The sequence below is a fragment of the Mastigoproctus giganteus genome, chromosome 5 (genome assembly GCF_048544385.1).
Source record: "Mastigoproctus giganteus isolate SK-2022 chromosome 5, ASM4854438v1, whole genome shotgun sequence".
Classification (NCBI taxonomy): Eukaryota; Metazoa; Arthropoda; class Arachnida; order Uropygi; family Thelyphonidae; genus Mastigoproctus; species Mastigoproctus giganteus.
The window spans coordinates 59,170,824-59,186,370 of NC_143579.1; the positions used below are offsets into that span (position 1 = coordinate 59,170,824).

The 15,547-nt window shown below is 35.1% G+C and overlaps 1 protein-coding gene across 2 annotated transcripts in view; it reads left to right on the forward strand.

Annotated features, from left to right (window-relative positions):
- Positions 1-546: 546 nt before the first annotated feature.
- The window catches only part of LOC150085429 (1-acyl-sn-glycerol-3-phosphate acyltransferase epsilon-like), an 83,020-nt gene continuing 68,019 nt past the window's right edge, over positions 547-15,547 (forward strand). Inside the window, exons 1-2 of one of the 2 annotated variants that reach the window (XM_090373230.1) lie at positions 547-568; positions 1,043-1,238. In XM_090373230.1, coding sequence (XP_090229356.1) covers positions 552-568; positions 1,043-1,238 — 213 coding nt within the window. In that variant the 5' untranslated portion in view covers positions 547-551. Of the gene's footprint in view, positions 569-918; positions 1,239-15,547 lie in introns of those variants that run through there. The other variant, XM_090373228.1, reaches the window with a different exon arrangement.

Here is a 15,547-nt window from a genome sequence, read left to right on the forward strand (position 1 = left end):
TTTTTTCCTTGGGGTACTATTTTTGTTTTTCAGATAGCATTGCGAAAAAAAAACCCAACTATATGAAGAAGTAGAGGCGATAAAAAAAAAAAAAGAAAGAAAGAAAAAACTTAAAACGAACAGAATTGAGCTCTGTGCAGCTATGCACGCAGTCTGTACTCAAAGAATGCCAAAATGTCTACTGACATATAACTGGTAGCGAAATTAAAAAAATTGAAAAGAATATACACCCAGTCTAAAGGCATTGGTATACTAGCACATATATGCTTTTTTGGTGTATCTATAACAAAAAAAAAAAAAGAAAGAGAGAAAATCGTCATCGTCTTGTTGCTAACCACGTGGCGAAGAGGCGTAAAGCAAAACGTGCTCTAGCCGCTTAACCGACGAATGAATGCACGCAAGTGCTGTTATAACTGTATAACAGGAAGGGCCGCATAATTTGGTATGGAAGAACATTGGATGGGCAATCACGCAAATGAAACTGGCCTAGATCAGTCAGGTAAATACAGAGATATATTTGTTGTACTTTATAGTGTGCAGAAACTTACACTATGATACTTGAAAACATGTAGGTGATGTACATTTTTACTCGTATTTTGTTCATTTACAATATTGCATCTGTCAGAGTGTTTACAAATACCAAATGGCAGCTTCTCTAGTGTTTCGTATCCGGTTCATAATTTTAAAAAAATATTTTTTTATTATTTTTATTTTCCAGTAATAATTAAAACTTCAAGTTGTTTTGAAAACTGTGTTTTAATTAATCAAAAATGCACGAAGGAGAGATAATTTTTAGGAGTTCTGGTTCTCTCAAATCCGTGTAATTTTTATTAGCAAATGATTTGTACCGTAAAAATCGTAAGTCGTCGCTACTGCAGTGCGTTTGCTTTGTTGCGGATATGTTTGAAAACTGCTTAAACGTTTCATCAGATGTATTTTGGCTTGTTTTTATATTAGATAAAGTTTTAGAAGAACTGTTGTGTATCTACTGAACTGATATTATTTTCAGCACTGAAGTAATGTTTGCGATTAATACTTACAGATCAAGACATCTTAGGTTGGCCATTCCAACAGTAGTGCTATTTGGAGTAGCACCTCAGTATTATGTGGTCTGGATATTTTGGAGAGCTATATCGTTATTGTTACCCTCATGGATTTATCAAGCTGGAGACGATTTCTTGTATTCTGTATATCAGCGTTTTGTTTTGTTTTTCTTCGAACATCTCACTGGCACAGAAGTAAGTAGTATACATCTCCATACCGGCAACCATGCATTATAGTGATATAGTTACCATAAAATAGTGTTTTCTTCAACGTTGATAAAATGAGATTTATTTAAAATAGTTCATCAATAAGTGTTATGTTAAGAGTATCACGCATAAATAAGTTATTAAAAATGAGTGTTTATAGTTATAAATATATGAAACGTTTGTCGATAATTGTAAAATCTTAAGAGTATTTTGATATTTCGATTCCATTTTATTTTATTTTTATTTTTAGAAAAAGCACAGCAAATTCAACTGTACTCTCATTTTCTCGTCGCACTGATCATGTATGATTCCAATAGCTTATTGCAGGGAACAGATTCTGACATAAATGTAAGGCTGGGAAAATATCAGTAAAGTGGGATAATACATGAGATTGCAAATTGCATCTTTTTTTGGTGGTGATGGGTTTAGTAAGAAGGAAATGGAAAAATTATTTTTTATATAAAAAGGAAGAGATACATTTATTTTAACTAATGATGGGATTGAGAAGAAACAAGTTTATTAAGGATTGGAATATGGGGGGTACAATGTATACAGAAAGGGCAGGCCGGACAGGAGGGGTTATGCTCTTAGATAAGAAGCACATAAAATCTAAGGCAATGCATGCAGTTAACAAGGGTGGCCAATGCAATGCTGAGTCAGTTTGGTGTAACATAAGCCATAGGAAAACAAAAATCCGGGTAGTAGTGTGTTATAGGCCAAATGACTGTGATGAGTACAACAAACAACTTTCTAACAATCCTTTTTTAACAGAATCTCATCTATTGATTTTTTTTATTCACCACTCATCTCACTTGCCTGATTACTCTTGCGTTCGTTCGTCCGTTCGTTATTTGGTTTTTAGGAGCATTAGCAACTAAGGCCATATTGCTCTGGGATATGCGGTGGTCATTCCTTGACCTTTCCGCATACTCCGTATTTGGTGGTGACGGGCTCGAACCCCAGTCTAATCAAGAAGCGTGTGCTACGCACTGCTGCTCCTTCCCACCTGGCTACGGAGATGCCCATTATTACTCTTGCAGTAACTCCTTCCATTTTAAAGGTGGTCTTTATGACTTTATGTCCACTCCACTCTAATATCCTTTGCTGGAGAGTTCCTAATCTAGAAGGATCATTTTTTAACAATATTTATAATCTTGATAATTAAGCATCAGTGACAAGGTTGGAGGGTGGTATCCTTGGGCAGTGATGTCACCGATCTCCATTCCTATAGATTCCTATAGTAGTGATCAATGTGCCATTTACTACCTTTTACTATGTGTAATTTTCAGAAATTGTGTTTATTTTTGTTTGCTTAATTTATTATTATTGAAATTATTTATTCACACTGAGCCATTTTGTTGTACTCATCACAGTCATCCTGAGACAGCAAAATGTGCTAGTGGTGTTCATATTACATTACGGTATAAATTACCAATTATTTACAAATACTATTTACAAAGTTATTTACAAAGATTTGGAGGAGAAGGATAATTTTGTTAGGGATTTTTCATTAAGTTAATCATATATGATTTGATTTATCAGAAACATTTCTTTTCATTTTTTAAAGTTGGGCATGGTGGATTTCATATAGAAGAGATCTTGATAATTTTCATTGACTGCTTTTCCAGCCTGCCTTGTAGGCTGTGTTTCTTTTCAAAACAGCATTTGTGATTATTACTTCAGTGTGAGGAATTTCAGTTTCTAAAGAAGCAAGAATAAAACAGAAATGGCAATATAATGAATACTTTATTTAGATAAAGTGAGAGAGAGAGAGAGAGAGAAAGAAAACATACATCATATAATGAATTTCTACATTTAGAAACACAGTGAATCATATGATATATAAAAAATAAAAGCGGTCTTGCTAAAAGTTTTTCACATAAGATACTTAGTTTTTAGATTGCTTTCTAACTAAAAAATTAATTTATTGGTTGTTATTTATAGTTATTTAATTGCTGTTTAAGACTATCATTGCCACAAATTAAAACAAGGGCTGGCAAATGTTGATTATGGTACATAGAAATAAAAATATACAGGGTGTCTCAAAAATACACGGCATAACTTTAGGAATGAGTTCCTCATATGTAGACAATAAAAATATTTTATATCAACACAGTTCCGAAAATGCTTGGTTTCCGAGGTTTGAAGGTCTGTCTATGACACTTAGCTGTTCACGTCACCTTATAGTAATTGTTCAAAATGTCCACCTTTGCCTGAATACAGGCCTCACATCAACGTCTCATCGACTCGCGAAGACAATGCCAAATTCCTGGCATGTTTCATATTGTCTCACAACCTGCCACAATTCGATTGCGGAGAGTTTCCACATCAGTTACCTGAGTCGAATACACCAATGACTTTAAATGGCCCCACAAGAAGAAATCTAGTGGGTTTAAATCAGTGAGCGTGGAGGCCAGGAAGCTGGTCCACCTCTACCTATCCACTGACCAGGAAACCTTCAATTCAAGTAATTGCGGGCTAGGTGACTGAAATGTGTGGGAGCGCCATTGTGCATGAATTGTGCTTGTTGACGAATGATCAGTGGCATGTCATCCAAGAAATCAGGCATGTTGTTTTCCAGAAAGTTTCTGTATGCCTGCCCTGTGAGTTTTGTTTGGAAGTACATGGGGCCCAAATAACTTATCACTAAAAACACCCTCCCAGATGTTGAGGCTGAACTGCTGTTGGTGATGTGATGGAAGAATTGCATGTGGGTTTTCCTCAGCCCATACGTGCTGATTGTAAAAGTTTTGGATTCCGTCTCGTGTGAACTGTGCTTCATCTGTGAATATCACTAAGGCAGGAAAATGAGGAGTTGTACCACATTGCTGCAAGAACTACTGGCAGAACATTACTCACACAGAGTAATCTGCTGGTGACAAGGTCTGTACCCATTGCAGATGGTAAGGATACAGTTGTTCTTGCAACACTCTCCAAATAGTCGAACGTTGAACAGCATTGCTATTCTGCGTGTGCTGATTCCAGGAATGGCATGCACAACATCCAAAATCTCCTCCTCTACTTCAGGAGTCGTAGATCTTGGTCATCCTCTGTCAGCAGCACAAGGTGTAAAGGTCTTGTGTTCACAAAGGCGGTGTTGGATACCTTTTTAAATGTTTTCCTGTCTGGACATCTTTGTTCTGAGAACCTTTCGTGGTACAAATGATGAGCCTCCAGAGTATTGCTGTCCATACATAAAGTGGATATCCTCTTGCTCCTGATTTGAGTAGATGGTTGGAATGGAAAACCACCAGATTCTGTCAGTACCTTGTGGTGAAGGAAATCACCAGCGGGAGATAAGACATTCCGGTTAATTAATAACTCGGGAACCAAGCATTTCCGGAACTGTGTTGATATAAAATATTTTTATTGTCTACATATGAGGAACTTATTCCTGAAGTTATACCGTGTATTTTTGAGACACCCTGTATAATTTTCTAGAGAAACACCAATGCCAGAAATTGCATTAATTACTTGCCTGATTTAATATTTAAGTAAACTTAAATTAGGCGCCTCTGTAGCCAGGTGGGAAGGAGCATCAGTGCGTAGCATACACTTCTTGATTAGACCGGGGTTCGAGCCCGTCACCACCAAATACGGAGGATGCAGAAAGGTCAAGGGAATGACCACCACATATTCCCGGAGCAATATGGCCTTAGTTGCTAATGCTCCTAAAAAAAAAAAAAAAAAAAAAAAACAAACTTAAATTTGAAATTATTATTATTTTTTTTACTTTAAAAATTAATTTTACTTTATTTAAAATTTTAATTTTTATGTCCCTGTATGCCCATGTATACTAATTTGATTTTATAATAAAAATGATAATAATTTTATATTCCGCATATTTTATTTAAAATAGAAAAATACACTTATAAAGAATTATGATAGGTTGATCTCATGACTTTGTTTAATTTTAAAGTAGCTACATGGAGAGAAAGGCTACCACCCCCAGTTTAAAACATAGTTTTACATGACACAATTTTATTTAAATAGTCTTTATGTTTTATATACATTTTAAAAAAACATGTAAATAATATACAATAATTTCACATTCATCTCAAAATAGAATGGAAATTGTTTTCTACCTTTCTGCAACCTGAAAAAATTATAACAAAAAACTCAGAGCACAAAATTTGCTGTGCTTAAACTGAGAGATGCCTGGTCAAACCCACAGAGTTGGTGACTCTAACTGAAGTACATGAATTCATCAAATTACAAATTTGAACCTTGGAAACAGCATGCAACAAGCCATAGTGGTTGGGGAAGGGAGTAGAAAAGTAAATTATTTAAAGTCACTATTTCACAGTTTAGTAAGTCTTATGGAAAATTCCATTTCTGTATTCTTTATTAGAACACAGCAGTTCATAATTTATACCAAATCTGTTAAAGTAGCAAATTGCATTCATTGGAAACATATGCCATGAGAGTTCATATCAATATTTGGTATAAGACAGTTCGTTGTATGACTTATTTGTTTATTCGTTTTTTGGTGCATGACAATTCATTGTGTGTGACAGTTCAGTGCATGAAGTTTAGTGTATGACACTGGGTGGCTACGACAATTTGGTAAGTACAATGATTCAGTGAATTTTATGTGAGAATTCGGTGCAAAACAAGGGTGGCCATTTAACATGCTATGCTGTGCTGTAAATGGCTAATTTAGTGATCATGGTACGGTTCTTGATATTTTTGATAGTGCACTATCCACCTTAGTTTTTGATGTGAAAACATCTTTAGCAGCGCCTAACAATGGAATGTAACAGAAGCGTGATGGTTGTTTATTGTTGTGGTCAAATATTTGTATTGTTGCAAACATACTAAGGAAATATGACATCAAAAAAAGAACCATAATAATGGTTCTTTAGCAGCACGTCATACTATTCTACAAATGAATTTCGCTAACCTCTTCCAAGCCAAGGATGTTTCCACATAAAACATATTTTGTGCATACAGTGTACACATGCAATTTTTTTTAATGTACATTCTACTTTTTTTTAGTTATTTCAGTTAAAAAAAGTACCACAGACAGGATAAAGATTGGAAAACAAGAAACTTTTTCAGACTTCTACTTTTGCTTCTGCAGGTTGTAGTTTTAGGAAATACCTATAGAGGTAAGTTGTTCTGGAGACCAAAAGTGGAGATTATTAATGGGCACTCTCGGTGTTATTTTCTTCTAAACAGCTGCTCACTCTGTACAAATCTGAAATCTGCCCTACCATGGAATATTATTCCCATATCTGGGATTGTGCTCCCATAACCTCTCTCAGGCTTCTAGCCTTCATTCAAAAGAGGGCAGTTAGGTTAATTAATGACCTATCTCTTATAAAGTTTCTCCACTCTCTGTCTCATAGATGTTCTGTTTCTTCTACATGCCTTTTCTCCAAATACTTACATGGACACTGTTCTTCTGAATTGGCTTCTATAATTCTTATTTCTTTCAAACCAGTCCAAACACATAGTTCCAGCAACCAGTCAGTGTCCTTTTACTGGCCAACTTCAAACTCACAGAAAACCCAATTTTCTTCTTCCTCTTTTATTTTTCTTGTTTTTCTTCCTCTTTTATTTTTATGTTTTTGGAGACCAAAAGTGGAGATTATTAATGGGCACTCTCGGTGTTATTTTCTTCTAAACAGCTGCTCACTCTGTACAAATCTGAAATCTGCCCTACCATGGAATATTATTCCCATATCTGGGATTGTGCTCCCATAACCTCTCTCAGGCTTCTAGCCTTCGTTCAAAAGAGGGCAGTTAGGTTAATTAATGACCTATCTCTTATAAAGTTTCTCCACTCTCTGTCTCATAGATGTTCTGTTTCTTCTACATGCCTTTTCTCCAAATACTTACATGGACACTGTTCTTCTGAATTGGCTTCTATAATTCTTATTTCTTTCAAACCAGTCCAAACACATAGTTCCAGCAACCAGTCAGTGTCCTTTTACTGGCCAACTTCAAACTCACAGAAAACCCAATTTTCTTCTTCCTCTTTTATTTTTCTTGTTTTTCTTCCTCTTTTATTTTTATGTTTTTCCTTCAACTTCCATTTTCTGGAACAACCTCCCTTCACACATTTCCTGAAAATTACAATCTACAGAAATTCAAGTCTAATGTTAACAACTACAAGATGTGGCTATTAAATAACAAGACTCTGTGTGCTGCCACTACACACCAAGTGTCATCTGCAAAACAAGGGCACAGCAATTGACCTTGAACCTTTCCCTACTTGTGTGCTACATAACATGCCAACACACTCATTTGCTCTACAGTTTGAGAGGTTTTTGTTACCTTATGTTTTTTCAGTTTGCCAAAAAAATGACAGATAAAGAATCTACCAATGAATAAACTTCAGATTTTTAGCAGAACTAAAGAAAACACCAACTGAAAGTTGAATTATGTCATGTTTATAGGGAAGATACCATTGCAAGAGCTCACATGTTTGAATGGCATAAAAGATTTTTAGAAGGAATAGAGAATGTGGAAGACAATGAACAATCAGGGCATCCAGTATCCATGAAAACTGATGAGAATGGACCTGGTAAGAACATTGATTAGGAATGATCATCATTTAAGCATTAGAATGCATCAGAACTCAATATGGACAAAGAAACACTAAGACATATTAATTGAAAATTTAGGCATGAGAAAAATGTGCCAAGATAGTGCCAAAAAATTTGAATGAAGATAGTAATAGTAATAGAGGCATGTGATGCAAGAAAGCAAGCGTATGAGCTTACGTAGCATCAGCCAAAAGAAAAAAAAAAACAATTTCGCACAACCATTCCCTCTAAAAGTTTGTCCAGTTCCTCCTTGAATTTATTTAGGCTATCAATTTCCACAATGACAGATGGAAGTTTGTTCCAGCAATTAACCACCTGCTGACTAAAGGCAAATTTCTGCACATCTATTCTACAACTATCTTTCCTCATTTTGAATTTATGCCCCCTCAGGTTTGTAACCTGAGCATGCGGAAGAATCCCATCAGAATTCAGCGTGCTCAACCCATTGAAGGCCTTATACACCTCATTCAGATCACCTCGCAGGTGCCTAGTCTCCAGCTGCTGCAATTCGCAGAACTTGAGCCTTTCTTGGTAAGAGGACCCCTTCGTTCCCCTCACCAATTTTGTTGCCCTTCTCTGTACATGCTCAAGCAACTCTACATCCTTCCTAAAATGAGGCCTCCTGTATGCAGTACTCAAGGCGTGGCCCGACCATTGCCTTTATACAAAGGAATAATCACCTCCTTTTCCCTGCTAGCAAAATTCCTGTATATCATTGACAATACCCCAAGATTAAAATATTGAGAAGAATTCAAGTTTTTGAAGATGTTTTGAAAAAAATTGAAGAAGGTACAAGACTTTCTGAGTAATTACTTGCAATGAAAGTTGGCTGTTCCAGTATGACCCAGAAACTAAAAGACAGTCAATTTGGTGGAAGACAAAACAATCCCCAGACCAAAAAAAAGCAAGAATGTCAAAATGAAAACTGAATACCATGTGCTTCTTGTTTTCTTCAATATTAAAGGAATTATTATTAGCATTAGTAAATGCTGCAAGAAAGCAACTTATATAGCATCAGCAAAAAAAAAACCCAAAAAAAACAACACAATACCTCCCATTTCACCTATTCAATCCCTCCAATAGTTTCTCTAGTTCTTTCTGGAATTTATTTAAACTATTAACTTTCACAACAACGTTGGAAGTTTGTGGCAATAATCAACCACCTATTGGCTAAAGGTGGAACTTCCACATGGCTATTCTCCAACCGTCCTTCCTCAATTTGAATTTGTGCCTCGTGTAGTCTGAGCAAGAGAAAGGATATGTCTGTTGATGACTTTATAGGGCAGATATCATCTTTTAAGGATACAAAAGGTGATATACATTGTTGTATACATTGGCACTAATGATATTAAGAGTAGGAGAATGGCAGAATTACTTAATAAGTACAGGTCAATGTTGAAAAAAGCCGTGAGTTAGGGTTGAATTTGAAAGTATCTGCAATTCTGCCCAGACACGATAGGAGGGAGTATATAATGAGAGACTTGTCAATCAATTGGAGAGACTGTGCAAGGCTCATAAGGGTAGAATTTTTTCCAGCCTGGCCTGTGCTTGTTAACAGGAGAGACTGCTTCTGCAGGGATGCGATACACTTAAATAGAAAGGAGGCAAGAATATTTGATGATGCTATCGAGTCAGTGTTAGGTGGGTCAGAAAACTGCTAGCTTGGGGGGGGGTATATGCTTAGATTAGCGGTAGCTGCTGGCAGAGGTGAAAATGATTCTTGCACTTCTATTGGAATGAGCAGTAGCCTGGAAAACAAGGTGTGTGGGATTTCAGAGATTGCTGGGAGTCATCGCAGAACAAATAAATTCATGGGCTGTGTTGGGTAGCTAAGAATAAGAACCGGTGCATGTATACATATATATACACCAATGCTAGGAGTTTGGTAAACAAATTTGATGAATTTGAGGTGTTGGTCAAAACATCAAAGGCAGATATTGTGGATATCAGAGATGTAGTGTTACACAGATATAGGGAATGAAGAATTGGAATTTGGGGAGTACAATGTGTACAGAAAGGATAGGAAGGGAGGAGGGGTTGTGCTATTTGTAAAGAAACATAAAATCTAATGAAGTGCAGCCAGTTGATATGGGTGGATAGTGCAGTGTTGAATCAATTTGGTGTGACATAGACACTGACAAATCAAAGTAGAATAGGAGTGTGTTATAGGCCTAATGACTTGGATGAGTATAATGAACAACTATACAGAGAAATAGAGGGGGGCCAGTAAATCAGATTGTCTTATAATGAGGGATTTTAATTTCCCAGATATTGAATGAAACTTGTGGGTTGGTTGTTTGTTTGTATTGAGGTTTAGTGGCGCATGGATTATGTGGGTCATAATGCGCCAGTTCATATAGGTGAGTTGGTCTCACACACACACACACACTAGCAAGGCTTTTGTGGATTTATTGGATGATTGTTTTCTACAGAAGCATGTTTGGGAGGTAACTAGAGGGAGTAATACTCTTGATCTGATTATCAGTAGTGATTCTTCATGTATTAAGAATCTACAGAAAAAGGAACCACTAGGTGGCAGTGATCACAGTGTGTTATGTAGGATTTACTCAAAGAGGTGTAACTACCATCAGGGGTAAAGGGAAGGGTTTTTGCTTTCGTAAAGGTGACTACAGTGGTTTCAGAGTTTTGTTTTAAATTCTATATAGTGAGGTCAACTGATGATGTTACCAACAGAAAATTCTAAATGAGAAGTAATCTTGGAAGCTACTTGGCTTTTTGTTCCAACTAAGAAATACTGCTCTAGGCTTAGGCCCAAATGGATGTTAGATGAACTAATGAGACATGGCAGAGAAAGAAAAATGCATGGGATACATATAAATTAACAGGTGACACAGAAGATATAAGCTAGTCTGTAATCAAGTCACAAAGAATGTTAGGCAGGCAAAGGCAGATTACGAGAAATCTTGGGCAAAGGATGCAAAGAGTTCTTTACTTATGTAAACTCTAGAAGGAAGGGGATGAATCAGATTGGCCCACTTGATATCGATGGTTCAACTTTTGGTGATCCTGCTCAGGTAGCTAGCAAACTGAATGGGTATTTTGCATTTACATTTACACATGAGGAGTTATTCAGAGAGGGGAATGCCAGAGGTCTATTAAACTCTGGCAGTGAGCTAAATGATTTTGTAATAGCTGAGAGCAAAGTGGAGGAGAAATTGTTGAAGATAAACATAAGAAATCCTGCATGGTTCTACAATTAGACACTGCCAAACTCTTCAATAACATGAAGCGTGAGAGTGTAACAATTGGAGGTGCTGCTATAAAATGTAATGCTAGCCTGCTGTAATAATTTTATGCAAGGGATGCTACTAATTTAAACTTGTTTTTCAACATGTGCATATAATTATCGAGAATAAGCATAACTTGATCTTGCATTTTTCTTGTTTGCACAATAACTTGGAGAAATTTCTGGAATTTTCAGTGGAGAAATCAAAGAAAACTTTTGTTGAAAGTATTGGATGTTTCAGCTGTGTGGACCGAAGAGTATGACATCACTGAAATTGTACAGGTCTTTGAGACCCTGCATGCATGCCACAAAGTTAAGAAAATTTTATTGATTAGCCCACAGAGAGCTTCTACTTTTTAATTTGTGATTTTTTTTAGCTTGCTATTTACTTGTTTCAAAGATTAATACTCTGTTCTGCCTAAAAGAAGCTGTGTGTTATTGATAAATCTATATAGTATTATTGTGTATATACTCTTCTTTCATTTCTTTACAGAACATTGATATGCAAGATCTAAGGTCATATTTGGAATCAGCATACCCAAATTCTCAGTACCAAGAAATGAATACAAGCAGAACCTTTTTGAAAATATATTAAATAGCGTTATCAGTATTTCAGTAATAATCAGCTAGTGTTAGATACTACAAACTGATTATAATTAGTTAGTGTTATCTAACACTAGCTGATTATCATGTGGACAAAACAAGACAAAAATCCATAGACAGAAAAATCTTGATGTTGCTGATGCTTGAAAGCATACTGGTAAACAGTATTGTAGCTGTATCTTAATATAAAATCTATATATTGTCAGTGAAATTTTAATTAATTTATTTATTTACATACAGACATCTCACCCACAGTGCACACATACCCTAGATAATGGTGAGAACACAGAGAATAACCCCTGGGGCTCACATCTGGTGAGTATGGACTTGGCACACCCAAGGTCCTGACCTGGATATCATCATTTTTCTATTTCTTGGTGATTCCTCTCTCTCTCTCTTTGGGTAACTTGGAAATTTTTTTTTTTTTTTTTTTGGCTGTTGTAGCATAAGCCTCAGGCTTCCTTGCACTATATGGCTAATAATAAAAATTACAGAATAAATACAAAACAGTATAAATCAATACAAACTAGAATTAAAATATATACAAAGTTTAGATTAACAAAACAAAGTAAGGAGCAAATTCTTATACATTGATGGATTAAGTGTAAAATCAATGTTGTAATTATTCAATACTTGAAGGAAACTAAACAGCAGACTTCCAAGTAAGTGTTGAGTAAAAGGGACAGGCAGTGAGAAATTGGTTTTATAACGAGAATTCAAGCGAGGTATAGGGAAAGGTATTTGTTCAAGAAAAGATGGAGAATCGATAATGGAGTTTATGACATTGTAGACAAAAAGAGACCCATGGAGTTTTCATCTGGAGTGAAGAGAAATGATTCTGAAGCGACAGAAAAGAGCTTTATAGTTTCGACTGTGAAAGGGAAGGTGATTTTGAAAGCATAAGAATTTAATGAATTTAATTAAATTCTCTCAAGCCTGTGAGAAAGATATTCCTATTGTGTGGACCAAATAATATCACAATAATCAAAAATGGGAAGTATAAGCTGCTTGTAGAGAAAAATTTCAAGTACAAAGTCTGTATTTAAAAAAAAAAAAAAAAAAAAATCCTGTATTCTCCTACTTTATTCTGATAAAAATATATGCTTTTTGAGAGTCAAAGTTGGTAGCTATGTAACCTTGGGGTCCCATTGACCTTCAGGTGTGTGCGTGCATGCGTGTATTGCTATTTTTGGACTAGTTGTATAATTTGTCTTAGTCTTCTTGCAGCAGCATTCTTTGGCTCTTGTTGGTAATAATGAAATAATTGACTGATCATTCTCATCAACTTGGTTGGCCATTCTGATCATTTCCTTCTTACTGTGTTAGCAGTTTTGCATTTGGGCCAGCTAATTTCATTGCTCTTAAAGTTAGGTTCTCTGCTGTTATTGTTAATGAAACTCATTTATGACTTCTAAATACAGGGAATTCAAAAGTAGTGTTCATAACCTTGTGAGCTTGTAACTTTGTGTATTTTAAACTTAGTAAAGCATACCAAGTACTGAATAAAATCCATGGTCTTGTAGTTTTTATTGGTTACTAGTAGTTGGTCTGCATGTTCTGCTCCACAGAAAGTTTCTAAAAAATTATGACTTTTGGTGGAGCAAAACATGTGCAGTGAATCTTTCAGTTTGATTCTATGGCATAATCTTCAGCAGTACAGTTCACACATTTGGATATTTCCCCTAGGGGGCTTTGTTAACACTATATTAGATGCATGGGGTTGATTTGATCCCATCAGTATTTCAGCAATTCATGCTTCATCTACGCATCTTCCATGCAGCTGAAACTCTTAATACCCATTGTTAAAAATAATACCTGTTGTTTCTTTGAATTATCCACAGAAAATTTAGAAATGTCTGTTAATTATTGCACAGTTAGGAAAAATTCATGGTTAGTTTAAACCTAATTATATGCATCTGTTGATTGACATATGTCAAGAAGATTTTATTGATAGTAAGTTCACTTTACTGCTATGCCATTTCTTCCAATCAGTAATGCTCTTTAGCTTTGTGACATTGATGTATCATCTGGAATCAAACCGTTTATGTGCGTGTTTCATGCAATGAGTGCTCCTGTTACTGACATGCTCTCCTTTAATCAAAGCATAGGTTGAAGGGTGTGGTTTTGATATTTGCATTCACTTGCCAACAGGCTTAAAGGGAGTTTTAACTCTTAAAAATACATGTTTTTAATATAGAATATGGATTTTTTCAATGTTGTATTCAGAAAAGATTGAAAATATAGGTGGTATCAAAAAAAATGAACAATTTTGAATTATTTTTGCTAATTTTTTGAATTTTCACCTGCACAGAGGAATTTCAAATTTTTATGTGCCTGCCTCAGGGTTAAGGATCAGGTTTATCAATTACCATCAGTTAAAAAATTTCATGATTTGAAGAACAGAATTAGAGTTGTTATTGATCACATAATACCTGATGTGTTAGAGCAGGTGTTGTGGGATATTGACTTTTGTTGCTGCTTAATACATTCATTGCTTCAATATGCAAATATGCAGCATAAAGTTTTTAATCCACTTGGTGGGAAAATCACCTTATTTTTAGAACTTTTTCTTCTAATTGGCAATTTCAAGCAATCTTCAGTGGAGATTGACTGATTTGGCCGTAGTGAAAAGAAAGCCCAAAAATGTCTGCCTTCTCCAGATTGACTCAATTCCATGGTTTTCAATCCCTGGTTAAAAAGGTCATCAGCGAAGCCAGTGAAAATGTTAATCTGCATGACTGGAGATAGTTGCACTGCAATACTATAGTAACCATTAAAATTTTCTTCCATGCCATATAAAATATAAAAAAATATAGGCTTGCAAAATTGTGAAGCAATTTTTGAATGGCCTTGCACCAAAATACAATTCACTTTTATCTCAATCAGTGTCTTCAGTGCTTAGTGGCAAAGTTGATGCCTATTTTGACTCTGTTTGTATTACATTATGTCTTTAATACTATTTTCTCTCTTTTTCCCTTTGACACAAACTATGTGCCCTTACCGTTATGACACTCCTTTTATATATATCCATAATCTTGATGTTTTTTATGTTCTTTATGGTCTTTTATAGCTCCCCCATCTTTTATAAGTTACACATGTGGGCCTTTTTAAAAATTTCCTTCCTTTCATTTTTCCCTTCTTCTTATAAGTTACACATGTGGGCCTTTTTAAGAATTTCCTTCCTTTCTTTTTTCCACTGTAATGTTTTTATCTTTTATATAAACAACAGAAGTTAGCATTTATTTCTGAATTTGGTTTTTCTTTCTCAATCTCTTTTAATTTTGAATGATTTTTTTACAGCTTTCCTTGATTTGTTTGATTATTTTTTCTTAAAAACATAATAACTTTTATGTTATTATGTTTTTATATAAAAAAAAAAGGCAGAAACAAGATTATTTGGTTTGTTTTCCCAGTTTCAGTGAATTTAATTAATTATTTAATATACCTTAAATAATACTATCACTGAACTTGGTTGACCATTCCGATTATTCTCTTCTTACTATGCTTTTACACTTAGCACTTTGCTTTTCCAATGTGACTGGAACAGCCATTTTCATTGCTCTTAAAGTTAGTTTTCCTGTTATTATTGCTTATTAAATTCAGTGAGGACTTCGAAACACAGAGAATTCAAAAATAGCGTCATAACCAGTTTGTCAGATTTCACTAATGAATTATAAAGTGCATTTAAGATTTTATACCTTGGAAAAAAGGATGGAGTCACTTTTAGTTTAAAACAGCTTTATTCAAATTTGAAAAGATTAATATGCAGGATAGGATGGATTGCATAAGGTGGTAGCTCCCAATCAATAAATCATGAACCAATGCCAATATGTGACCTAATTTTTCAATGGTGTGAAAAACATGAAATAACAAGAGCTGAGAAAATTTTTGAA